This window comes from Sceloporus occidentalis, unplaced genomic scaffold (assembly GCF_023333645.1).
Source record: "Sceloporus occidentalis isolate IW3139 unplaced genomic scaffold, rSceOcc1.0.p SCAF_1, whole genome shotgun sequence".
NCBI classification, from domain to species: Eukaryota; Metazoa; Chordata; class Lepidosauria; order Squamata; family Phrynosomatidae; genus Sceloporus; species Sceloporus occidentalis.
Genome location: NW_028316981.1, coordinates 221719753 through 221747352, shown reverse-complemented (window position 1 = coordinate 221747352; position 27600 = coordinate 221719753). Strand labels below are relative to the sequence as shown.

The following is a 27600-nucleotide window of genomic DNA, read 5'->3' as shown; positions in this document are numbered from 1 at the left end:
TGTTGATAAGAGGAAGGGGTATGAAAATGTAAAAGAAATAGTTAAAGTGATCTTCCGCGTGAGCAGAAAAAGAAATTAAAAAGGGAAACACTGTTCCTGGGGGGAGGGACGGGGCAAATAATAATAGCAATAATAATAATAATAATAATAATAGCAATAATAATAATAATAATAATAGAAATATGTATATATATGAGGGATTAGTTAATAGCTGAGAACATTTTGGAGCAAAGATGTGAATAATTTGTTGGTAAGTAAGGCAATATGTTATATAAATAACGTAATAATAATAATAATAATAATAATAATAGAAATATTGTTTGTATGTGTGTGTATTATATGAGGGATTAATAATAATAATAATAATAATAATAATAATAATTTATATGCCACCCAATCAGTGGGAATATGTATGCAATACTTGACAAGGAAACTGAAAGAAAGGGTGGCCCTAAGTGGGGCAGCCATTGAAAACAGACAGAAAGAAGAGATGCCTGCTCTCCTTTACCCTTTCTGTCGGAGGCACCTGGCCCTCCTCCCCTTTAAGGCCTCCTGGCTCACCTGGAGGGGCGGCTCCCTCACCTGTTCAGGTGAGCCCAACCAGGTAGCCTTCCCAGGCGACGAGGCGGAAGGAAGGGAAGAGGAAGGAAAGGAGAAGGCTGCAGCTATGTCCGCCTCGGCTGTATTTGTCCTTGACATGAAAGGGAAGGTGAGTCCAAGGCCTCCTGGAGGGGGGCAGGTCACACTCTCTCAGCCTCAGGGGATGGCAAGGGCAACCCCCTCTCACCCTCTGAAGAAATCTTGCCAAGGAAACCCCAGGATAGGCTGCTCAGAACCTAATAATAGTAATAATAATAATAATAATAATAATATAACAGCAATGCTGATGTGTCTTTTTGTAAAGCAGTTTTAACTTTTTAAATCTGTATTTTATTCTTTTTCAGTAAGCCACCTGTTTGAATATTACAATAATTTTAATTCCATTTTAATTTTAATTCCGTTTTAATTTTAATTCCATTTTAATTTTAATTCCATTTTAATTTTAATTCCATTTTACCGTACCACTTTTTGGTGCTTTTAACATACCATCGGTTAGTTAGTATCATTTGAATGGCATTTTTATCTTGCCTTGTGGTTGTGTTTTAAGATGGTACGCCGCTTGGTATTCTTTCTTTTTTTCTTATTCAATTTGATTGATTGATCTGAAATTAAGATTTGAGGATTTGCAACTTCAAGACTTTGGTTATATGTATATGATAGTGCCTCAGTGAAAAAGTGGATTAAACCTATGTTAAACCCACTACTATGTAAAGTGCTGGGCAAACTTTATGACACTCTATGAATAAATGTTAATAATAGTAATAATAATTAATTGTACTGTTAATATAATAATAATAATAATAATAATAATAATAATAACTTTATTTCTAGCCCGCCTTTCCAAAGATCAAGGCGGGTTACAACACTTAGACCATCCAACAGTACAATCAACAAAATACAATAAAAACATCAATCAATATAACATCAGTTAAAACATACTACAATAGAAATAATGTTGTGAGCCGCTCTGAGTCCCAGTTCTGGGAAAAGAGTGGGATACAAATAAATATAATAGTATTAATAATAATAATAATAATAATAATAATAATAATAGGTTCGACTGAGGGTCGCCATAAGATGGAAATGACTTAAAGACACACAACAACAACAGTCACAACAAAGTTTGCGAAGAAAAGCCTTGGAAAATGAAGAAGCCCCCCCGCCCCAGCTGCTTCGCCATTTCGTGCTCCAGATCAAGTTTTCTGGTCAGGTTGCATCCGCACTGCAGAAATAATCCAGTTTGACACTGCTTTAACCGCCATGGCTCGATGCTGTGGAATTCTGGGAACTGGAATTTGCTGTTGCACAAGAGCTCTCTGACAAAGAAGGCTAAATGTCTCTTGTTATTTCCAAACTTGTGGTGACCCTTTCTTGGCAAGATTTATTCAGAGGATGCTTGCCATTCCCTTCCCCTGAGGCTGAGAGAGTGTGACTTGCACAAGGTCTCCCAGTGGGTTTCTGTGGCTGAGCTGGGACTTGAACCCTGGTCTCCAAAATTCAAAAGCTTAGTCTGTAAAATCAGTATGCAAAGGGATCTTGCAGCACCTATGAGACTAAAAGAAGTGGGCAACATGAGCTTTCATAGACTTGAGTATCCTTCCTCAGTTGCATTAATTTAACATTAAAATAATTAAACTTTTAAAACATGCATCTGAGGAAGTACATTCAGGTCTACAAAAGTTCATGCTGCCAACTTCTTTCTCTCAGTTAGTCTCAAAGGTGCTGCAAGATCTCTTTCAATCCTGGTCTCCAGAGTCCAATGCTCAAACCACTATGCCATGCTGGCTAGATGTCTCATAAAATGGCAGTTCCCAGAATTCCATAGCATTGAGCCATTGGAGTTAAAGCAGTGTCCGCTTGGATTATATCTACAGTGCAGATACAGCTTCTGTTGTTCTTCAAGTCTGGGAGATGGAACCACGAAAAAGATAAGGTGTCCCAGTCTCCAAGAGCCAGCATGATGTAGTGGTTTGAATGCTGAACCAGACTCTGGAGATCAGGGTTCAATTCTTGGCTCAGCCATAGAAACCCACTGGGTGACCTTAGGTGAGTCACACTCTCTCAGCCTCAGGGGAAGGCAGTGGGAAACCTCTTCTGGACAAATCTTGCAAAGAAAATAGGGTCAATAGGGTCACTTTGGGGTCACCATGAGAGAGCCAACTTGGCATAGTGGTTTGGGCATTGGACTATGACTTTGGAGCTAGAGTACAAATCCTGGTTTGGCTACAGAAATCCACTGGGTGACCTTAGGCAAGTACACTCTCTCAGCCTCAGAGGAAGGCACTGGCAAACCCCCTGTGAAGAAACATGCCAAGAAAACCCCATGATAGATTTGCCTTAAGTCTGAAATTACTTGAAGGCACACAGCAACAAAAGGTCACCATAAGTTGGAAATGACTTGAAGGCAGTGTTTGCACTGCAGAAATAATAAATTTTGATACTGCTTGAACTGGCATGGCTCAATGCCGTGGAATTCTGGGAACTGTCGTTTTGTGAGACATTTAGCCTTCTCTAGCAGAGTGATCTGGTGCCACTACAAACTACAACTCCCAGAATTCCATAGCATTGAGCCATGGCAGTTAAAGGTGGTGTCAAACTGGATTATTTTCTACAGTGTGGAAGCAGCTTAAAGCACACAACAGTCTCTAGATGTGCTCTTTCTGTCTCCTTCCCCATCAAGAAATGGGGCTTGGGGACTGCTTCCTAGAACACAATCTGTTTTGTGCAGGTGAAGAGATGGTCATCCAACTCTGAACTTGCTGTAGATTAGACTGGGAAAGATACCTAAAACAACTGGTGTTTGCCGAAAGGGTGGATATTTCTCAGACCTTTAGGCCTGTTTGCCTCCATTCTGTTGTTTGTAGAAGCCTGTTAAACCAGCTTGGTTGCTTAAAACGGATCAGAGCGGAAGGCTAGCCTTGTAGCTAAAAAGATGAAGTAGACCAGGGGCCATCACTTGGAAGGAAAATACATTTAAATTTTGCATAGAGCTGTTGAGTGTACACTACTGTGGACCCTTGGTATGCACTGGGGTTTGCTTCTCTGTGGATACCAAAATACTTGGATGTTCAAGTCCCATTAAATATTCTGGCATAGTAAAATGGTGTCCTTTATATAAAATGACAAAATTAAACTTTGCTTTTTGGAATATTTTTGAATATATCTTTTGAATATTTTCAAGCCATGGATGCTTAAATCCTTGGATGCAAACAGCCGAACTGTACTTGGTCCCAGGCTGTGCACTACTGACCTCTGGAACTGCTTGCCACAGTTGGAGGAAGTAATGGACAAGTTAAAAAATATACCTAACCAATTCCTGGGAAATAGGAATAAGCATTTGCTAATGTAACCAAGGGGTCATTCAGATCACATTTATCACAAGAATGTGAATAATCTTGCTCACACATTCTGGGCTTGTTATTCACACTATAGAACTGCATCTATGCACAACTCTGTGAGTTCGGTTGCTCACACGTGCCAGTACTTGAATAAAAACAGTCAAAATGTATTTGAAACATGTTCAAGGCATGCAGAGTCCCCGTCCCCCCCGCAATTTATTCCGGGTCTAGTCATATCGGTTATTTATAAAGCCAACAATGCAAAAAAATAATTTAAAACCCTGGGCGGGAGACCTGATATCGATTATCGTAGGTTAAGTGGTATTTCTGGAAGCCCCCACCCGCTAACTTAATCGGAAACATTCAAAATGCATCTGAACAACTGAGGTCTCATTCACACTATGAAAATAATCTGGGATGAATCCTTGTTGTTCACACACATCCCGGATGCACTCAATGCACTATTTGGGAGAGGAGTGGGGATGGCAAACCCCCCACTTAAATCAGGGTATTCAATACCGGCTTTCCCCCTAAATTTTTCTGAAAGATCCACATCAGTCCACCTCTTCAGCAGTGTGAATAAACTTCCAAATTGATTTAGATCGTTCTATATCGTTCAAGGGAATGGAGGCGGCTCCATTTTATCCTGAAACAATGGCATGTGTGCATAACAAAGGAGTTATAATAACTCGAAGAGATTTGTGAACCCAAAATAAAATGGGAACAACAAACCTGATATGCATCAGTGTGGCGATATGTGGCTCCTTGGGACAAAAAAAAAATGAATGTGAATGTCCCCAAAGATGCAACCCAGATTATTTTCACCATCTGAATAACCCCGCAGTGGCTGAGAGTGTGAGCTGAAAAATCATCACCAGTCCAGGAGCCCAGATGATGAAGTTACCTAATTATAGCAGAATAAAAGGAGATTAAGCAACAGCAGACAAATTCCGAGTAGAATTCAATTTGTTCAGAACTGGAATGTGGAACATACCAATGCTGCACAGCTTTTTTCTTTGTTTCCTCACTGTGAAAGAATCTTTCTTTTTTCCTGCACTGATATCAAAGTGGCAACAATAACAGTGTTGTTAAAATAATAGATGATGTGAGCTGAAAGGTTTCCAGTTTTAGTCTCATGGCAGCAGAGCCTTGACTGTGAGATGTTTGGCAAGCTAGACACAGCCTTAGTCTCTCCGCTGCCGCCCTGCATAATGGATAATGGAAATACCAACCTTTTTTATGGATCTGTTCTATTATTTTGATAAGGGACTCTAATTAAGCACTGTAACGGTGGGCCCTTGGTATCCGCTGGGGTTTAGTTCCATGACACCCCCCCCCTTCAATGGATACCGGAATTTGTTGATGCTCAAGTCCCATTAAATACAATGGCATAGTAAAATGGTGTCCCTTATATAAAATGGCAAAATCAAGGTTTGCTGTTGGGGATGTATTTTTGTATGTACAGTCAACCTTCTCTGTATCCACGATTTTTTAATCCACTGATTCAACCATCCATGGCTTGAAAATATTTTTGAAACCTATAAATTCCAAAAAGTTCAAAAAGAGAAAAAGAAGCAGGGGGCTGGGGAGGAGAATCTAGCAGCAACTTTGAGACTGGTTTATTTTAGCATGAGATTTCATGGATATCAGTCCATTTCTTAGGATGCACTGATAGACGGATATTACAGGGACAGGTATTTAAGCACAGTTACAGTTTTGGGAGCAGGATAAGAATATAATATAATACAGAAGGATGAACGCTGTAAATGTGTTCCATATCAGTGAAACAAGAGCAGTGGGGAACATGTGGCCCTCCAGATGTTAGAGTCCAGCACCCCTCAGTCCCAGTCACCACGACCAGTGCTTCAGACAATGGAAGTGCAGCAACATCTGGAGGATCACATGTTCCCCATCCCTGGTGTTCTTTATCACACTTTGGCCCTATACAGACAGGCCAAAATAAAGCTGCTTCAGGTCACTTTGGAGGTATGGTGTTTCAATGATGCATGCATCCTAAGAGTCTGGAAGCTGCAGCAAAGCTGCACTCCAGTCCTTAGGACTGGAGCATGGCTTTGGTGTGGCTTCTGAACTCTTAGGACGCATGTATCATTTAAACAGCATACCTCCAAAGTGACTCGAAGCAGCTTTATTTTGGCCTGTCTGTATCAGGCCTTTGAAAACAAATACAGGTGGATGAAAAAGACAACAGAGGAAGTAACACCGAGCTGACCGTTTGCTGGCAGCAGTTCCTGGGCAGCTATTATTTCTCCCCTTTCTGGCATCACATCTCCAAAAGTGCAACTTCACTTTGGGACAGTATGGAACACACATTAGTCAGGGTTACTGCAAAGGAGGACAAGGCACCACAGAATGTCAGCCATGCAAGAAAAACAATGCTCCGATTTTCCCAAATGCAGGAAACTGGACTGCATAATTGCCAAATAAAAGCTGTGGCATTGCCAAATAAAAGCTAAAAACCGTCAAGCAAATGTAAAGTAATACTTCTTACTGTGAAAATAATCCAGAATGAATCCGGGTTGAACCTCTGTTGTTCACACAGATCCCAAATGCACCTGATTAAGTTTTTTTTTTTTTTTTTGGGGGGGGGGCTTCCAAAAACCCTACTTAATCCAGGATACTCAATCTCGGGTTTTCTCCACATTGTCGATAGTATGAATAACTGATGCGAATAGACCTGAGTAGACCTGAGATAAAATGTTTCATGCCTTGAATGTGTTCCGAATGTATTAGTATTGTTGACTCAATTTTATATGAATGCTTGCACATGTGAGCAACCGAACGTGCAGAGATGTGAGTCAATGTGGTTCCATAATGTGAATAACAAACCCAGAATGCTTGAGTGAGATGATTTGCATCATCACGCTAAAAAATTGACATCTTGTTACCAAGTTTGGATTTATATAAAATTTTGGGTACATGCGGTCTGTGCTATGACCCTGACTGACCCCAGAGAGGACCTGCCATTAACCTAAAGCGGAGAGACCACATAGGCAGTGCTTTAATAAATGTTATTAGATTGCACCTAATTGGTATTAGAGTCTTTTTCTCTTGGGGTGTGCTGGTGACCTCTGGTATATACGTTGGGACATGATTCCAGCACGTGGTATTGTTAGGGCCACCTCTCGGCAATATTTGAACTAATTAAAATTCCCCTAATTCGATCTTTCCTAACATTCTGAATGACCCCTATGCTGTGCTTGCAATCGAGGACATTTTGACATTTATCTTGAAGAGAAGGGTGAAATGTAGGTCATGTCCTGGAAAAGCAAGATGTCTGGTCACCCTGACATTAGTGTCCTCAAAAGTAGAAAGGGGTTGTTATTTATTTACCCTCAATGCATGCTAGATTCATGCATGTTACCAGGAGCAGCCAAGGAAAAATGTGCCTGGAGTGTAGCCTTGGAGATGGGCGTCTGTTAATCTGCTCATTTGGGAGCAACAGAGAATGTAGGAGCTGATGTTACTTACCTTGCTTCTAGTCATAGGGGAGGCTTTGCCAAGCCCATGTGTGGCAGTTGTGTGTTTAACTGCTTTCCTCTCCCACAGCCACTAATCAGCCGCAACTATAAGGGTGATGTGAGCATGTCGGAAATTGACTACTTTATGCCGCTCTTAATGCAAAAGGAAGAAGAAAGTGCCCTTACACCGCTTTTGTCCCGAGGAAAGGTTCACTTCCTTTGGATCAAGCATAGCAACCTCTACTGTATCCTTTCAGTGCTCAAGAGGATGGAGATATGAGATGCTGCAACACTTCTGAAGCAGTTGCATTGGATCAAGCAATGTCCCGGGTTGCCAACAATCCAAAGAGATGATCTGCAAGGATGTTGGGGCTTAAAAATTGCATGGCCTTGTTCTGCATCTGGGGCCACCAGGGTTTGCACACAAATGCTTTTGGCAATAGGTAAATGTCACCAGTCAAGGTGTGCAAATGAGTTTAATGCTGCATATGCCTACATTTTCTATGGGCAGGATGTCTCTTGGCTGGGAACTTCCAGCAGTTGACTTGACTCTCAATAGTTATTTGGATCTCTTTTTCCTCTTGATTTAATCATTCCATTTCTAGCCAAGCGAATAACAAAATAGGGTTATTTTTACAACTTTGGTCCTCTGTGTTTATCCAGTGTCCAGTTTGCACAGAATCCAAGAGCTCCATGTAGAACTTTTGTGTCATCTCTACCAGGTGGCTTTTGAGTATACTCTGGGATGCCAACATTTGGATCTGTACCAGATAAGAAGCTTCCTTTGTTCTTCGCAGAGAACAAGCAGACAATTATCCTAATTTAAAAGTGCAGATTAGTGTAGCTATACACACTATCCCCTTTACTCTCCTGCTTTGGCCCATCTGATGCTGGCTTGCAAAGGTATTGGTGAAAGCATTTCCTTTTTGATGCACAAGAGGACCAGAAAAAAACTGCCCTGTTGGATCCTATAGGAAAGTATTTATAGGTCTTCAGCCTTACACTGTGTCCTGGCACTCTTGCTAGTACTGTGACTTCTGATTATCAGTGGCCAGAGCTCCGTTACTTCTTTCAAATTCTGCCCATATATACTGCCCTTGCCTTGAAAATCCGCTCTGGCCCTTCTTCTGCCTCTAGTTGGGCACACTGTTCACAGAGTCTGGCTCAGCTATGGCTGCATCCACACTGCAGAAATAATCCAGGTTGACACCACTTTAACTGCCCTAGCTTTTTTTGAGGTTTTCCTACATTCACGAGGGACCTGTGCTACTAATCACAACAAATGTGGAGGGACCAGATTTCTCTGACTGAGAAAACTTAATGTATCACAAAACTACAGTTTCCAGAATTCCATAGCATTAAGCCAGGGGAGTTAAAGTGGGATCAGCCTGGATTATTTCTGCAGTGTGGATTCAGCCTAAGTGACTCTGATAACATCTTTTTAAATCTTTATCTCCCCTGAAATCTTGACCGGCATAATAATATCCCGAAATCTGATATTGTTTGTCTGGGTCCATACTATGTGCTAGGTAGCATAATTCCTAGATCTATCTGACTTGCATTTCTGCATAGGCACTCACCTTCTCTAGCATCGTTTGCTTTCTCTAGGGCCTGTTACAGACAGCCAAAATAAAGCTGCTTCGAGTCACAGTAGAGGTATGGTGTTTCAATGATGCATGCGTCCTAAGAGTCCAGAAGTCACACCAAAGCCATGCTCCAGGCTGGAGCGTGGCTTTGGTGTGACTTCTGGACTCTTAGGACACATGTATCATTGAAACACCATACCTCCACTGTGACTCGAAGCAGCTTTATTTTGGCTGTCTGTAACAGGCCTAGGATACTTAAATTGACACAAAGCAGACACTTTCATTAGAAAGATCAGGAATTAAGACACCTTTCTTTCTCATAACAAGAAATGAGACATAGGGTACAGTATGAGCATTTTCATTAGCTAGTCTTTAGTTGGAATAGTGGTGATGTGGCTTTTACCTGTTTTTTACTGATGGTTTCTCAGGCTGTGTATGTTTGCGTATATATTACTGTTTTCAGTGTTTTATAGCTGAATTTAAGTGTGAATATTGCTTTATGTGTTGGAACCTACACCTTTTCAGTGTTTGACCCTGCCAGCTGGCCAGAAATATGTGCAATAGCTAAGAGATGAAAAGCTTCTCTCTGAGATGAAACACTGCAAACTGTATTGCAAGGCCTGGTCCAAGGAAACTAAAAAGGCGCAGTCAGTTCAGTATAATTTATGCACATTTGCTATTCACTATCTGAGAGAAACAGGCTGTTAGAGCTCTTGTCTAAATAAAATGTTTAGTCCAAGTATGGAAATCATGTGACCATCCAGATGAAGCTGGACTATAACTTCCATTGGTTAGACTAGCTACCACTGCTGGTTAATGTAGTCCAACAAAATCTATCTGAACACAATCTATCTGAATTCTGGCATACACATAAAGGTTCCATTTTGCAAGCATGGATATGTGTGCTTTCCCATGACAAATGGGGTGGGGGTTAAATGTACCTCTGAATGGTACAACTACTTCTTCGTCACCTGGGAAAGTGAAATTTGGTATTAATAAATCACAAGCAACCTGATCACTAGAATATTCTGAAAACAGGTTCTTCTTGTACATAGAGGTTATAAGCCAAGCTTTCTAAGGCAGAGCAAAAATACATACATATAGATTAGAATGTAGTGCCATAGAAGGTCTCTTGCTTCTTTTAGACACATTTCTGTCTCCTTATCTTTTCCAAAACCTCTCCCTGCTGTCTCAGGCTTCTGCTTTCCACCTTCTTAGCCATTTTATATAGGAACCATGGACCCCAGGATTCAAAACTGACTTCGGCCATGTAAACCCACTGAGAGACCTTTGGCAAGTCACACTCTCTCAGCCTTCAAGGATGGCAATTGACAAACCCTTTTCTGAACATATCTTGCCAAGAAAACCCCATGATAAGTATACTTTAGGCTGGGCCTCCATAGGTCAGAAATGACTTGAAGTCACACAACAAGAAAAACAGATCGGAATGTGTGGGGCTTGGGTGAGATGGTCTCTATTCTAACAGCACGGACAAAATGTCTCTTTCCTTATTTTCATCCTTAACCTTTTATGTAGTGGTGGCCCTCACTATGAAGAATGCCAATGCCTCACTCGTATATTCTTTTCTCTACAAAGTGGTTGAGGTAAGTGGCTGAATGAATTTTAGAAACTTATGGTGGTTGTGCAAAGATAGATACAGTGTTTTGGTCTATGCTCTAGGCCACTGTTCCCCAAACTGTGATCCTCCAAAGGCTTTTGGACTTTAACACTCAGAAGCCTTAGACAATTTGGCTAACAATCAGGAATATTGGGAGCGGAAGTCCAAAACATCTGGAGGACCAAAGTTTGGGAGGCACTGCAAGTAATGCAGAATGCTAACAGTTGTGTAGAATAAGTTAGGTGTTAATTCAACAGCTATCTCAGTGACAACTCCAATGGACTAATAGCCTGTAAGTATCAACAAATGGTTTCGAACTTGATAATCTCATCTCCAGCTTTAGTAGCACAATATTGGCGGTTTCCAGGCCGGCACTTTGCGCTGGCCTGGATATGTGTTAGGGTTGCCTCGGGGCGTCCTTTACAGACGCCCCACAACCCTAGCATGTAACCGCGGCGTTAAAATGGCGGCACCATGTCTACATGGGCACTGCCATTATGACGTCACGGCCGCGCCGCAGCCAAACAGCACAGCACAGGTGTGACATGTAAGCGCCACTGCAGGGTGCTTGTGGTGCCGGAAGGAGCTCCAAAACGGAGCTCCTTCCGCTGTGCATATCAGTGGTGTGGCCTTTAAATCTCCCTGCTGCTGTCGGGGTGTCCTTGAGGCATGAAGCCCCAAGGACATCCCTTTCCAGGCCGCAGGGAAGCGGCGTTTTGCTGCTTCCCCGAGGCCTGGAAAAGCGGCAGATTGGGGCCTCTGGGGCTGCCGCTGTGGCCGCTGAGGCCCTGATCCGTCGAGGAAAGGGACGGGTGCGGGCCGCCCTAAAGGGGCGGTCTGTATCCCACTGTTGAAAACAATTAAAAGAATGCATACTATCCGACATGAACTGTATAAGATTTCCTTGTATAGGAGGCTTTAGAAAAGCCAAATTATAACAAAAGTGATTACAGATATGAATTATTTTATGCATTTTGGTTGGCTGAATAAGGTATCATTAATTTGTGGATCTTGGATGTTACTGTACTTTACAGAGATCAATGTTATGCATTTATACATCACTGGAAAATATGTTTTAACTGTAAAAAAATGTAAGTCATATAAATGTCGTAAGTGTTAGTGGTAGCAGAAAAAGCAAGAAATGTCTGTATCTGATTTATCAATTAGTTTCTGTCTCATTGGTCTAAAAGGAAATATAAACATGCATACAAACAAATTGTGACTGTTATTTATACTGTTTGACTTTTTCAGGAAAAAGACTGGTAGGCTAGTAACATCTAGCAGTGGATGTTTTCTGATTCCTACAACTGTTCATCACTATGAAGAAAGGCTTTAAAGAATTCAAAAGTCTCCAATGTTTCCATAGAATTTTGATCTATTGGCCAAATACTGGTTTCCTACCATAAATGTGGATATTAGAGACCTAGAATTTCAGCATCTTGACCACAAAGTAGATGTCTTCAGTATGAAATCCATTGTGAATTCTTCTATTCTCCGTTTATCAGGTCTTTTCGGAATACTTCAAAGAACTGGAGGAAGAGAGCATCCGTGACAATTTTGTCATTGTATATGAACTACTGGATGAGCTGATGGACTTTGGGTTTCCCCAGACAACAGATAGTAAAATTTTGCAGGAGTGAGTCATTTGGTCTTCTTGTCTCCCACTTTCTCAGCCCCAACTTCTGTTTTTCTGCCATTCTGTGAATAACTTTGCAGAATTTGACCTCTTAAGGACGCATCTACAGAAGTTTGGGTGGAGCAAAACATTTCAGCATGTTTTAGGTTTGAACTCAAATATCTAAATATGTGTTGGGGTAAATTTTTTATTATGGGGGACCATTAATTTTATGAACTAGCCCAGTGATGGTGAATCTTTTTGAGGCCGAGTGCCCGAAATGCAACCCAAAACCCACTTATTTATTGCAAAGTGCCATGTCCCTCTGGCTTTCTAGTAACAAACTCTGGCAAACTCTGTGCTGGGACGATGGCACATGTGCCCAAAGAGAGGGCTCTGAGTGCCACCTGTGGCACGCGTGCCATAGGTTCGCCATTACTGAACTAGCCCGTAAAGGAACACTCATTTGTCAGTGTTGGGTCTTAACCTAAATCGCAGCATCAAAATTATAAATCCACAAAAGCCAGTTCAAGTTCTGAATTGTCCACATTTCAGACATGATTTCCCTCCTTCACCAAATTTCAAGCATAGTAAGATGTCTCATGAGACCTAGTCCAATAATCCATCCAGCTCAATATTGCCTAGTTGTGGTTCTTCAGAGTTTCAAACATGGGTTCCTCCATTCTCAGTGGGACCTTCTGTATACAAGGTATGCTGTTTATCCAGCACATGGAGATTTAACTTTTTTGGACTACGATTCCCAGAATGCCCAAGCTATCATGTTTGCTGGGTATTTGGGGAGTTGTACAAAGAAAAGTAAAGAACTCCCAATCTATGAGCAGTGGCATCACAAAGTGGGTGCAGGCAGTATGGACTGCACCAGGAGGGTGACACTGCTCTTCAAACATCAGCATTTTAGCAGGAACAGTCTGTGGCATTTGCCTCTATCTCTTTAAAATGCTGCAGAGATGGTGTGAATGGGTTCAGTAGGGGAGGAAAAAGGAGAGGCCTCAAGGTTTTAAAAAAAAATTGTAATGTAAAGTTCAACATTTAATTTTTGTTAAAATATATTTTCTTTTTTTCTTTAAAAACATCACATTTTACCAAATTTTTACTTTAACCACATGAAACTATGTATGTGTAAACACATTTATTCTCTGTGTGTGATATTGCAATTTAAACGTATAGTTTTAATTTTGCTAGTTGGTTATGTCACAACTAGTACCATTGTATCCAGTGATATAGGGGAATTGTGATTTATGAGTAAATTAGTACAGAAAACACTATTAAGGATTCTGTATGGTATGGGAAGAGGTCAGTGAGTGGCAGGTGACACCATGAGTTACTGCACAGAGTGACACCAACACTAATGATGCCACTGACTATGAGTCAATATCACATTTTGCTGAGAAGGTCCTTTTTACAGGGCATCCAGTACTGAGGGAATGTGCAATTGGATGCCTTATCAGGAAGTATAAATAACTGTTCTTAAGAGGGTAGACCTAGAGTTGCTGCCACATTGCTGACTTAATGCAGCTAGGTACCACTTTAATTGCCATGGTTCAATGCTATGGAATTCTGGGGTTTGTAATTTGTCATGGCACCAGACGTCTCTGGCAGAGAAGGCCAAGTATCTCAAAAAACTACAAATCCCAGAATGTCATAGCATTGACCCATGGCGGTTAAAGCGGTATCAAACTGGATTAAGTCTGCAGTATACATGCAGCCTGGGTCTTCTTAATCTAATTTTTTTACCCTAATTGTAGGTACATCACGCAGCAAGGCAACAAGCTAGACACAGGTAAATCTCGTGTTCCAGCCACTGTCACCAACGCTGTCTCCTGGAGATCAGAGGGCTTAAAATACAAGAAGAATGAAGTCTTCATTGATGTCATTGAATCTGTCAACCTCCTGGTGAGTCACATAGTTTACCTGTCATGGGAGTTACAGATTTGTAATATACTTTAAAAAGAGGTTTAGGCAATAAGCAGGGGAAAGTGATGTTGCAGGTTGAATGTCCTTCAGCTGAAATGCTTAGGACCAGAACTGTTTTGGATTTTGGATTTTAGAATATTTGCATATACATAATACTTTGGAGATGGGACCCAAGTCTAAACACAAAATTCATTTATGTTTCATATAAACGTTATACACACAGCCTGAAGGTAATTTATACACAATATTTTTAATAATTTTGTGCATGAAACAAAATTTACGTACATTGAACCATCAAAAAAAGTAGCTCAGGCACCTTTATGGACAATTTTGGAATCTGGAGGATTTTGGATTTCAGAAAAGGGATACTCAGCCTATATCATTCATGGAACACAGATGTGACAGATCTTGGATTTTCAGTCCAGGTTTTGTTTCCCCCATCTTGTTTTAATTATGCACTTTTGCATAATAAAACAAAGATGTATGCAATATTCTCTCTTTTGCAATAGCAAACATATTTCTATACCACTCACCTGTGTACTAAGTGGTTTACAAAGTGTAAGCTAATTGCGCCCCAACAAGCTGGATACTCATTTTGGCGACCTACAGAAAGATGCCAGGCTGAACGGACCTGGAGCCCCAGCTGGTATTGAACTCACAACCTTGTGGTTTGTGAGTAAGTGGCTGCATACAGGCATTTAACCACTGGACCACCAGGGCTCTTTGAAATTATGTTTTAAAACTATAATTCTTTTTCTTTTATTTGTGCGTGAGGGTGTCTTCTAAATTCTACTTTGGTTCATTAAAAATAAAGTAAAATGATACTTCAGATATACTATATATACTTATACTTTATATATAGTGCCATGAGTCTGTCCAGATGGTGCGGCTTGAAATGAGTTAATTCAGAATTTTTGGTTATTTAAGTCAGGAATTGGAAATTATGCTTACATTATGTACGCATACATATCAGATATGCTTAATGATGCATGACATTAAGTAACCTTCTGGCCTCCAGCTACAGATACTCAGGGCTATCTACACATGTTGTTAAGCATGTCCATGCATGCCTAACAGTGGCACTTTTACTTTGGAAGAAAGGCAGTCTGTTGAGTGAGGAGAAGCGATTAAACAGTACATATCAATCTTTCCTCTTTTCCCTTTTCCCTTGGAAAATAGCCTGAAAGAGAATGGGCTGGAGAAGGACACTCCACTTAACAAGCAACCCTGGAACCTACGCATTCTGGGGTCCTTTCTCTTTATTTTACATCCCCTCCCCACTTCCCCTGCATAGAAAAAGCAAGAGACAACAGTAGCTGCTTTAACCTCCTCTCTCTCTGGGACTGAGCAGACAGACAGCAAAAAACAGACTGATTCTTGTTTTTATGAAAGTGGGTGGAAGTCTTGCTGTCCGCACACCCCACTCCATAGCCAGAAAGAGCACTCATGGGCAGTCTGTACCACACGGCTGCACTTCTTGGGATTGTTCTTGTTTTTGCCCCTCCCATGCATGCGCACCATTGCACAAACACACCACCTGAGACTGGCAAATGCTTCCTGCCCAGCTGCCATCCCATTGAATGCCCCGTGTGACCAGCCACACAGCTGCATAAGTGATACACAGCTCATACAGTGCATCAGTGCACCCAGTGACACATTGGCAAAGCACAATCATGGATGCTCCCTTTCCTTCCCTAATTCACCCCATGCTCCCCTGTTGGACTGGACAGTTTGTGTATGTTTTTATTATGTTACTAGTGATCTACTATGCTTGTCATGCATGCTTTTGCATCATTTTTAACTATTTTATTCTTTTAACAAGCAATTAATTTTAATATTGTAATAATTTAATTTTATTGAGATAGGTAGATAGGTAGGAAGGTGGATAGACAGGCAGAAAGACAGACAGACAGATAGATAGCTTTTCTATGCATCATAGCAGAGGACTGGTGCCATGTTGCCTGCTAGAGGTAGTCTGTGGACAGCTGCCTCTACCTTCTTTCTTGCCCTTCATGGTTGGTGCAGTGTGAAGGACTGATCATTGGAGGAGCACACCACACCCACCTCATCCTCTCACTTGCTGACCTCCAACCTCCCCCCTGAATGGCCTAGGAGTGATGGGGCATGTATGTCCATCTACCTCAATAACTCTCCATACCTTCCAGCCATAGAAGTGGACTGAGTAGACAAAAGAGATGGCTACTCCTCCAAGAAGCAGTACCTGTTGTTCCCCCACAACAGTACACCAGTCGTTCACAATGAACAGTCCTTCACATTGCACCAACCATGGAGGGCAAGAAAGCAGGTAGAGGCAGCTGTCCACAGACTACCTCTAGCAGGCAACATGGCACCAGTCCTCTGCTATGATGCATAGAAAAGCTATCTATCCACCAACCCTTTTTGCTCCTTCCCTCACTCCATTAGGCTGAGCCCATAGAGCTCCATCCTTCTGGCTTTGTTGCCCAGGTGGAGCATTGCAGTGGGAGAAGGCCTTGGAAGGAACTGGAAGGAGCAACAACTACCACTCAGCTGACCAGACAGAAAGAGAGGCTCTGAATAATCACAGAGAGGCAGCAGTGCACAAAGCAGCTGCTGCCTCCTTGCAAATCTCTCTCTTTCTCTCTCTCTCTCTCTGGGTGGCACAAGAGATGGCACTGATTTCACTGTGCAGGATCTCCAATGCTGTGCTGTCCAGAGGGAGATGTCAAAGAGAGCAAATGAAGAGAGCAGGGGGCTGATCCTTCCCTAACTCAGATGCTCCAGTGCCTATTCCTCCAAGGAAAGAGATGGTGAGCTGGCTCATGCCCAGGCTCTAAGGCATGGCTGTCTCTTATATTCTTCCCTGCATAACCCAGAAACATGCCACCCAGAGGGAAAGAGGAAAGGCAAGCCAGAGGAAGCAGAGGCTCCTTCTTGGAGGAGACCTTGTTGCCTCCATGCAGTTAGAATCATAGAATCATAGAGATGGAAGAGACCCCCAAGAACCATCCAGTCCAAGCCATTCTGCCATGCAGAATCTCTCAAGCAAAGCACCCGCTGTGACAGATGGCCATCCAGCCTCTGTTTAAAGACCTCTAAGGAAGGAGACTCCACTACACTTCGAGGAAGTGTGTTACTCTGTCTAACAGCTCTTACTATCAGGAAGTTCCTCCTCACGTTGAGGTGGAAATCTCTTTTCCTGCAACTTGCATCCATTCCTATGGGTCCTATTCTTAATACTTAAATACTTAAATTAGCTTACTTGCTAATTAGCTTACTTGCTGTTCACCATTATGATCTTTTGAATAGCGGTATATAAATAAAACAAATTAATTAAATTAAATTAATTAAACAGGGCAATCATATCACCTCTTAACCTTCCCTGGAGCTCTGGTGGCGCACTGGTTAAATGCTGGTACTGCAGCCACAAAGTTGTGAGGTCAATCTCAGGGCTCAAAGGTTGACTCAGGAGTCATTCCCACTATCAAAAAAATTGAATTAAATGACCCTCGTTCCCATTTGAAACCAGTTGCTGTCACGATGTGATCGAATCTGTCATGATGAAGCGAGGAAAAGGCAAAAGAACCGTTTTTTTCAGACACTAGCTTAAAAGAGGTTCTTTTGAAAAAACGCAATTCCAAAGAGTGTTCAGCAAGTGGGAATGACAGATAGGAATTGCAGCATTCTGGAGGAGAGGGACTAATGGCAGAGGGGTCCTTATCATCCTTCCCATTTTTTTTTTTTGGTAAATTTTCTTTCTTTAAGATAGGAACGAAAGAGTTAGACATAAAGGAATTGGGATCCACAATTAACCATACAAAAGTAAGAAAGGCACTTTTAACAAACATAGAGCGAATACTGGTGAAAGGAAGTCACTATGTTTGTCTGTTTGTTAAGTATGTGTATTTAGTAAGGTAAGGTTAGAGGGATAAGTAGGTGAAGATGAAGGTCAGAGTAGGTAGGGGTGGATAAGTAAATAAGAAAGAAGAGAAAGAAAGAAGTGGATGAGAGTAAGTGGAAAATCAAAGTTTGGTATAGAATACGTAGTAGGGGGAATATCCCTTTACAGCTTAAGGCTGGAAGGGAGATGATAGGATGTATGAGTTTTATTTGTATATATGAATGTATTTGTGAATTTGTATAATCTGTGTTCTCTTTGTTATATGTCTGTTTGTTATACTTTTAAATCAATAAAGTTTTTTAAAAATAAAAATAAATAAATTAAATTAATCGATGAAGCAACAGAACAGCTTAGCAACTACTAGCAAAGGTGCTAAACCACTCTATTGCTTCATCAATTAATTCTATTTACAAAAAGAAAAGAAAAGATGTCCTGTCCTCCTTCCTACAAGCCCTTCCTTTGCAAGGCTCCCCGGGTCCCTCCTCCTCCTCCTCCTCCTCACGTCGGGCCCTATGCACCCACCTTTTCCTCACCTGGCCAGTGCCTTCACCCCCCCCCCCTTTCTTCCTCTTTCTCCTCCTCACATCAGGCCCCAAGCTGCTTATGTCATGAATGATTGATGGGGGATTCTGAAGCAGCGCTGCCAGTGGGGATGACAATTGGGGCAAATTAAATTGCTACCCCTGTGCAGGAGCAACTGTAGCCTGCAGGGTGGGATGAGGCTCTTACCAGTGCCAGACTTCTTGCACAGCTTCCTGCTTCATCGCCACTGCCACATTTTAACCTACCCTCTGATGAAAGAGAAATCTGGATTTACTATTTCAACTGGCCCAGGCAGCTGGGACATTTTTTAGTCCCTTCAATCCGAGATATTCCAGGTTTTCCAGGACAAATGGCAACCTTATCCGAGAGCCACGTGCCTAGTTGTGCATCCCATCACTTTATCAGATGCAACAGCAGGAAGAACTAAGGTTCATGCAGAGTGAGCAAGTGAGCAAAAGTTGGGCTAGACCTTGAAATGCTTCTTCACTGTATTAGGTAATTTCAGCATAATAGTTAGTATGGGGAAGGAACAACTACTCTTCCTCATGGTGATGAGGGCAAAGGAAAGCTGGTGCCCTCCAGCCCAGACCCTGTTCTGTCTTTCAGGTTAATGCCAATGGAAGTGTCCTACTGAGTGAGATTGTGGGTTCCATCAAGCTGAAAGTCTTCCTCTCGGGCATGCCAGAGTTGCGCTTGGGACTCAACGACAGGGTGCTCTTTGAACTCACAGGACGTAAGTAACTCAGAGAGACCTGAGGGAAGAATGTATTTTTGGTGGTGGGCTGGGCAGCAGCTGCAGTTTAAGCCTTGGCTTAGCAGCAGTTTGGTGCAAGAAATTCCTGTCTGGTGTTTGCTTAGTGTTTGGGGATTTTCACTGTATATGGATAGAACCAGAAATCTATTTTGAACATTAGTGTTCATCTCTGGAGTACATCAATTCTGTTCTAAAGATGAGACCTTCTAAACATTGCCCCCCTCAGCTTTCAGACCCCAGAGCTGCTTTTGCACATTTGGAGGGAGGAATGTAGTCTCCTGGTCAATTATGTCAGCTTTTAAATGTGCATCAATAGAGGTATAGTGTCTAGTTCAGTAGTCCCCAAACTGTGCCCTTTAAGAGATTTTGGACTTCAGCCCCCAGAAGCCTCAGATATATTGGCCAATAGTCTGGGATTCTGGGAGCTGAAGTCCAAAATCCTTTAAAGAGCATAGTTTGGGGACCGTTGATAATAGTGCCACTCTATTCCGCTTTGCTCAGCCCTCACCTGGAATAATACTGTGTCCAGTTCTGGGCACCACAATTCAAAAAGGATGTTGAGAAACTGGAGCATGTCCAAAGGAGAGTGACTAAAATGGTGAAGGGTCTGGAAACCATGAAGCCCTGTGAGGAATGACTTTGGGAGCTGGGGATGTTTAGCCTGGAGAAGAGAAGGTAAAGAGATGGTATGACAGCCCTGTTTAAGTATTTGAAGGGATGTCATATTGAGGATGCAGCAAGCTTGTTTTCTGCTGCTCCAGAGACTAGGACCCTGAGTAATGGATGCAAACTCCAGGAAAAGAGATTCTGGTTCAACATTAGGAGAAACTTCCTGACAGTAAGGGCTGTCGACAGTGGAATGCACTCCCTCAGAGAGTGGTGGAGTCTCTTTGGAGGTCTTTAAACAGAGGCTTAATGGCCATCTAGGTGGCTTTGATTGTGAGTTCCTGCATGGCAGGGGTTGGACTGGATGGCCTTTGTGGTCTCTTCCAGCCCTATGACTATGATTTTATGATTCTATTTTCTGTTCTCTCCACCATTCATAGCTTCTCTGTCATGCCTCTTCTGTTACTGCATTCCATCCCTCAGTTTTGTGTTTTGAAACTGGAGGCTTTAACTTTTCTCTCTCCTCTTCTTCCATTGGAGAAGGCCTGTGTGATGGTGCTCATCCATACCCTTTGGTTAACAATTGTGGAATAACAATTGAACTCCTAGAGTGGTGGCTGTAGGCAACTGGGTTTTCTGTATTTTGCCATAGTAGTTTGATGCCACTAAGGCCTTTCCTCAGGTCTAAACTCCTCCCCCAGTATGAACACAAGAAAACTGAATTAAGTTTATGACCCTTTATTTTATATCCATATAGTACTGGTAGTAAGCCAATGTGGTGTAGTGGTTTGAGCATTGCACTAGGACTCTGGGAGACTAGGGTTCGAATCCCCACTTAGCCTTCAAAACCTGTTATATGAGCTCAGGCAAGTCACATTCTCTCAGACTCAGAGAAAAGAAATGCAAATCTCCTTTGGAGAAGTCTTGCCAAGAAAAACCTGTGTGATATGTTTTCCTTATGATCACCATAACTCAGAAGTGACTTGAACACATACAACAACAAACATCCAATGTTATTGATAGAAGAAAAATGATATTTTTATATAGTACAAAACATAAGATACTGTTGAAGAAATACAATTCTTTTTTGCTCTCTAGTACAGATATTTAGTTTCAGTGTGTAAAGGCAAAACGGGATTCATTTTGCTACATGATTTATTACTAGATAGTTCTACCTTATCTAGGAAGGTAGAACAAAACAAACAGTGTCTTGTTTTGGCTGAGACACAGCAAGACAACCTGCCAAGACTTCCCCAACTCCTGTGAGTTGCCTCCATTGCTTCCATTGTATTTTATACAGTTTTTGCAAAAATGACTCTAGTGTCGTCTCCATTTGTGAAGCAAAGCAAGTAAAAAAAGGGGGGGGGGGGAGCAGACTGATTGCTTGCAAATGACCCACCAGTTTTTCTATTTTTCATGATCCCTGTAGCACAGCGCAATTCCTGCAGTTTTACATTTCACATGTTTAGAGAAATGCACAGAAATTTGTCTTGCAAATGTTAAAATTCTCTCTGAGACAGGCAGAAAATATGGTTACCATCCTGTAACAAAGAGGGATTATCTTTTTTCCCTCCTCCTCCTCCTCCTCCTTCTCCTTCCATTCTCATTTAGCATATAAGGATTCTTCCATCTACGCTTATGTTCCTTGCTATGCGCTCAAGTTCATTCCAACTTACGTCGACTCTCACATAAGGTTTTCATGACAAGATTTATTCCAAAGAAGTTAGGCATTGCCTTCCTTTGAGGTAGAGAGTGTGATGCCCAAATTCTCTCCAGGGGTTTCCATGACTGATCAGGGAGTCAAACCTTGGTCTCCCAAGAGTCCTAGTCCAACACTCAAACCATTACACTGTATTAGCTGTCCTATATTCCTAGACAATGCAAAGCTCTTCACCTATATTTCAAGTCGATACAGAACTTTCCAGTATGCTTTTTTGTCCACCTTCGTAATCTAACTTCTCCTCTGAAGATGCCAGCCACAGATGCTGGCGAAATGTCAGGAAGAAAATCTTCTAGAACATGGCCACATAGCCCGAAAAACCCACAAACAACTCTTCTCAGCTGGCTCACACCACCACATCATCCTCAACCCTTCCTCCCCCATCCCCTCTCAGCCTTTCACATGCACATCCACACTCTCTGCCAGTCTCTTCAAACCTCCCTGGGACCCCTATTTCTCCTTACCATATTAACACAGATTACTGTTATACAAATTGCACATTACATCACATTGTAGAACCATAAAAAGTGCCATGAAATTGATAGTGGTTGTGTCCTCTGTCAGCAAAAGCTTCATCTCATGGCTCCATATATTTTTTTCCAGGTGGAAAAAATAAATCGGTGGAACTGGAGGATGTCAAGTTTCACCAGTGTGTGAGACTGTCACGTTTTGACAATGATCGCACCATTTCCTTCATTCCCCCTGATGGAGACTTTGAACTTATGTCTTATCGACTGAACACCCAGGTAGGTTTTGGAGTCTACCCCAGAGGAAGGTCTTACAGGGGGGATTGCATCTGCATTCATCCTTCTCTGATGTCTGTATAATGTATCTCCTATGCTTATGGATTCAGAATGACCCTGGCTATTTGGTTCCCCTGTTCTCAGTGAAAGCAACGCTTCTTATTGCTGAGGAGGCAATACGTCTTGAGCACCTTGAGACATTCCCAATGAAAGCAAAGTTCCTTATTGCTGAAGAGACAATCTGTCTTGGGCAAGAAAAATGGGATATAAAGGAATTTCACTGCAGGGACACACACACCATTCCCATTAAAAGCAAGACTTCTTAGTGCCGAGAAGGCAACCATTTTATCTGGGGCAGGAAAAACGGGATTTAAAGGGCTTTTACTGCACACTCCCCACTGCCAAAGGCAAGACTACTTTTCTGATTAATCTCTGATGGTAGTGTGATAAGATCGATAACCAACCATGTTATCAGTTCACAATTGCATGGTAATGTGATAGGAATCATTGCTGTTTCGGGTGTTAAAAAGCCACAACAGCATTGAGAGGGAAACTTTGTGTGATAATCTCCTAAGAGTAAAAGCTCCCTCAGTTGTATTGTCAGTTGTTGTTGCTATTGTTGCTATCACACAGTTGGCCCTCTGTATCCACATATTATTTATCCATGGATTCAAGCATCTATGGCAGGGGTCGGCAACCTACGGCCCGCGGGCCGCATGCGGCCCGCCAAGGCCTAGGGACTGGCCCCAGCCCGGCCCTGCCGCAGATTGCTGCAGATTGTGAAGGTTTTAGTGAAGAACAAAGTAAATCCTGAAAGCCTAACATTTGCTTACTCTTTCTGGATATTACCAGATGCTCTTCTTTCCCATAGGAAGCAAAAACTGGGGAGCACCCAATAAAATCCGTAGAAGAAACTAGAGACTTGTCTCAAGGTGTTCAACTGATGGATGCTTACTGTTCCACAAACAGCGAGAGTTTCAGCTCCAGAAATTTCTGAGATTTAATTTCAAATGGCACCTGAAGAAGGCCACAGGAGTACATATGAGCCAAAATACATTGGGCTTTTATTTGCTTATTTTACTAATACACCATTAATCAAGTGATGTCTCTGGTTTCTTCTGGTTTCCCTGGAACAAGATTATCATTTTCTTATTCTCTCTCTTTTTCTTCTTTTTTCTCTGCATCAAGGTGAAGCCTCTCATCTGGATAGAGTCCGTCATTGAGAAGTTCTCTCACAGTCGAGTGGAGATCATGGTTAAGGTGAATTGCTTTGAGAGGTACCTCTATCCCTAGTGAGAGCATCCACAACCAAGCAAAGCAAAATGAAATGAAACAAACAGCCCCTAACAGAATGGGCACATCATTCTTGGCTATTTGTTTCTAAAGAGGTTTTTGTACTGAAAGATTGCTCCAAATCAGGGATGGAAAAACTGCAAACAGGAGGCCACAGTAGTCTTCCAGGGTTTTTGTGAACCCCTATACCCCTGACAGACACCCCTATCTCCCCCCAAAATTTGGGGAGCAAAATTGCCCCAAATAGATTTTAAAAACTCCTGGAAGACTTCAGAAATGGTGCCCATCCTAAAAAGCAAACAAAGGCCTGTTACAGACTGCCAAAATAAAGCTGCTTTGGGTCTCTTTGGAGGTATGCTGTTTAAATGACGCATGTACCCTAAGAATCTGGAAGCTGCACCAAAGCTGCCCTCCAGTGCTTAAGAATGGAGTGTGGCTTTGGCGTGACCTCTGGACTCTTAGGACCCATGCATCATTTAAATAGCATACCTCCAAAGAGACCCGGAAGCAGCTTTATTTTGGCAGTCTGTAACAGGCCAAAATATCTGAAAGATTTCACTTTCTGCCACTTCAAGGAGTTCCATCAGTGAGAGGGCTGTGGGGATGTAGAGGTGAAAATAGAGCCCTGTGTCCTCCACAAATGCAAAACCTCTGATGTAGTGCCTGAGTTGTGGAACACCCTCCTCTTAAAGGTCCAGTTGGTGCTAACACTTGTGTTGTCTTGACACCAAGTTAAAACATGGCTTTCTACTAAAGCTTTTGAGCCCTGCTTAATTTTATCCAAATCTGCATGTGTGCATAGTTTTCAGTTGTTATTAACTGTTTTAACTTATTATTTAATAGAACTTTACATAATGTTTGCTGTTTTAAATGGCTTAAACTGATTTTATTATATGCCAATGTGAGATCCTATGATAATAGGCTGCATATAAATACTCAGATCAACTCATTCATCTGCAGTAGCTTGGAGAGAAGAAGGGTCTCTCCAGCAAATAATAAGAGGAAGAGTTAAAGTCCTGAGCTCTGGGCACCTTCAGCTTAAAGGTTAAAAGTCTTGTGACTGTTTTAGCCTGCCTTCTTTTGCAGTAGAGGACAGCAAAGAAATATGAATCTGTCCTCTCTTTCTCTAATGGTGCCTTCTTCTTAAAAAGGCAAAGGGACAGTTCAAGAAGCAGTCAGTGGCTAATGGGGTGGAGATCTGTGTTCCTGTCCCAAGTGACGCTGACTCACCCAAGTTCAAGACCAGCATCGGCAATGCAAAATACCTGCCTGAAAAGGACGTTGTCATCTGGAGCATCAAATCTTTCCCGGTAAGAAGAATACCTCCCTCTTCTCTCCCCCCATCGGCTCCCTTCTCTGGTCCTTTTAGCTCAGTTGCACATTCTAGATAATGGAAATTTTGCCAAGGACTGCAGTAAAATAGTATATTTTCCGAACTCTGGTTTTCCTGCAGAAGAACCTGCCATCTGTCTCCATGTTATCTTTTCCTGTCAACAATGACAGACCAAGTACTGGCACTGGCCTCCCTAACTAATACCCCATCCTTTTTGGCATGTGGCTCTGCAGGGTGGCAAGGAGTACTTGATGCGAGCCCACTTTGGGCTGCCCAGTGTTGAGAATGAGGAGCTGGAGGGCCGGCCTCCCATCTCGGTCCAGTTTGAGATCCCCTACTTCACAGTCTCTGGGATTCAGGTGAGCTGTATTAAATTACTGGAGCAGAACTGAGAATGGTGAGACTATGCTTGTCCAAGGAAAATGTGTGTTGCACATGCTAGGGACTGGACCTTCTGCATGCACAGCACAGTGCTCTGCCGCTGAAATATGACCATTTTCTTTCTTAGTGGCCATGATACACACACATATATATCTTTGACCAACTTTTGATATAAGGTTGTGATGAGCCCCCACTCTTTCTAATGCAATAGCCATAATTCTTTTTGGAAGGGGGTGGAGTTGGGGGTCTATAGCTTCTTGTTGCCAGATTGCCCTTCAGTGGGGATAACTGGTGATAGGTGGCTTTGGGAATTGATGAACACTCTCCCTTTTCTTCCTTCCTTTTCCAACTCAGGTCCGGTACATGAAGATAATTGAGAAGAGCGGGTACCAAGCTCTGCCGTGGGTCCGTTACATCACCCAGAGCGGGGGTAGGTTAGCAGACCTGTGAAGAACTGGAACTGGATGTATAAACAGACAAGTTTGTTGGCGATAATCAGCCCAATGGGTTCTAGGAGTTGTAGTCGCAATTTCTAGCCTCTGTTCTTCTCTGGAAGGTTTATGAGTGCAGCTTACTTTCTGGAACCTGTTCTGGTTTCCCTTGGCTGTGACTAGAAGAGAGTCAGGACCACTCACAAGTACCCCCTTTCTCCAAAGTCCACTTCATTTTAGATTCCCATCACACACACATAGGGATATACACACATACATCTTCTACAGTTCACCCCGCAAACAAAAAAGAAAGAAAGTGAAGTCAGCATAACTTGCTGCTTTTGTGTTGTGGTTCCTGCAATGCCCAGTTCAGGAAGGGGGAAGTTTTAAAAATTGTAGCAAGCATATGGTCAGAGCCCCTGAGAAACTGGTGACTTGGGGCTGTTACCCTCCTATAATTGCTGGTAGCTTGCAGGGGTGATCGCCTTGCTGGAATTCTTGCTTGTGGACAGCAGTGCAAATTTGATGGACAATACGAATTCCTCCTTGTGGACAACAGTGCAAACAGTGCATTCCTTCTACCCACCTTTACTGGGCTGTATGCCAGGCTATTACAGTTGCTTTTTCTTCAGAGGCACTGTAATGCCCACCATGTTGTTTCTGTAATGTTATTGAAAACGCTGCAATCACGATCGCTCAAATGCAATGCAAAACCAACCTCATGTGGTAATCTCCTAAATTTCCAAAGCCATCTTTCTCCCTTCATGTTTACTCCTGCCTCCTTGGATTATTGAGCTTGTATTGTGTTTGCTTTCAAAAGCGACAGAACTGTTTACAGCAGGTGTGGGGAACCTTTGGTCTTCCAGATGTTTTGGGCTACAACTTCTATAATCCTTTACCCCTTTGAATATGACGGATGAGGCTCATAAAAGTTCATGTTTAAAGCAAGAGGCTTTCAGGCCAAAAGTTATCCTGGGTTTAATATATTCTTTATCTTCTTTCTTTTTTTCCAGATTACCAGCTCCGGACACATTAGTCTTGTGACCCTGCAGAGTCAGAATCCTGCCTTATCAAGATGGAAGGGATCTGGGTGCTTAGGGAATCATGTTAGGGATGCTTTTAGGGATGCTTTTAATCTCGACTCTTTCTGAAGCTCTGAGTGTCTGTGTCTGTGTATATTTGTGTGTATGCATCCTTATTTTAGAATGCCACCCTGTTGACATTCAACCCAACTTGATCTGGACTACTCAGACCAATGCCTGAAGTTGTGGCCCATACTTGTTGCCTGAGGTGACGTTTGTACTGCTCCCAGTCCTGAACGTTGATGAAGTTGTCCGTGGTGAAATGTCAGTACGCTTGCATCTTGCAAGAGCTCCTCAACAAGGCAGCCTTCCAGACTCCACTCAAAACTTCTCTCCTCTTGAGGGATTCCATAGAGTGAGGGTCGGATGGCTCCATGTGGAGCATGCTGGATGAGAGGCACCACTTATAATTGTATGGGTACTGGAACTACAGGATAGGGTTGGGCACAGCTTGGGCACAAGGTTTCTGGGTAGTTTAGATCAAGCCCCTCCCCCTCCCCCCCCCCCCCGTCCGTTCCTGATTTGTAAAGTGAGAACAGCAGCTGACTACCTCTTGTTATAAAGATGAGTCACAAAGGTTAATACTTCCTTGTGCCTTTGGACCACAATGAACTATATATATATATATATATGTAAGAGAAATAAATTAACCTTTTTCAATGA

The 27600-nt window shown here is 42.3% G+C and overlaps 1 protein-coding gene across 1 annotated transcript; it reads left to right on the top strand.

Moving 5' to 3' along the window:
* Positions 1-650: 650 nt before the first annotated feature.
* Positions 651-27600, top strand: AP1M2 (adaptor related protein complex 1 subunit mu 2). The gene is made up of 12 exons (XM_089489108.1): positions 651-709; positions 7506-7662; positions 10540-10607; positions 12127-12257; positions 14003-14150; positions 19201-19327; positions 22278-22420; positions 23606-23677; positions 24862-25020; positions 25277-25402; positions 25779-25854; positions 26869-27600. The coding sequence occupies exons 1-12, from the start codon at positions 668-670 to the stop codon at positions 26889-26891; spliced, it is 1272 nt and encodes a 423-aa protein (XP_089345234.1). The 5' UTR covers positions 651-667; the 3' UTR covers positions 26892-27600.

What these genes read in the sequence shown, in the direction of transcription:
- AP1M2 (XM_089489108.1), top strand. Translation starts at nt 668, where the DNA reads ATGTCCGCCTCGGCTGTATTTGTCCTTGACATGAAAGGGAAG. An exon ending in GCTCTTTGAACTCACAGGAC is followed by an intron (nt 19,328 to 22,277) that starts GTAAGTAACTCA and finishes ATTTTTTTCCAG; the next exon opens with GTGGAAAAAATAAATCGGTG. An exon ending in CTTATCGACTGAACACCCAG is followed by an intron (nt 22,421 to 23,605) that starts GTAGGTTTTGGA and finishes CTCTGCATCAAG; the next exon opens with GTGAAGCCTCTCATCTGGAT.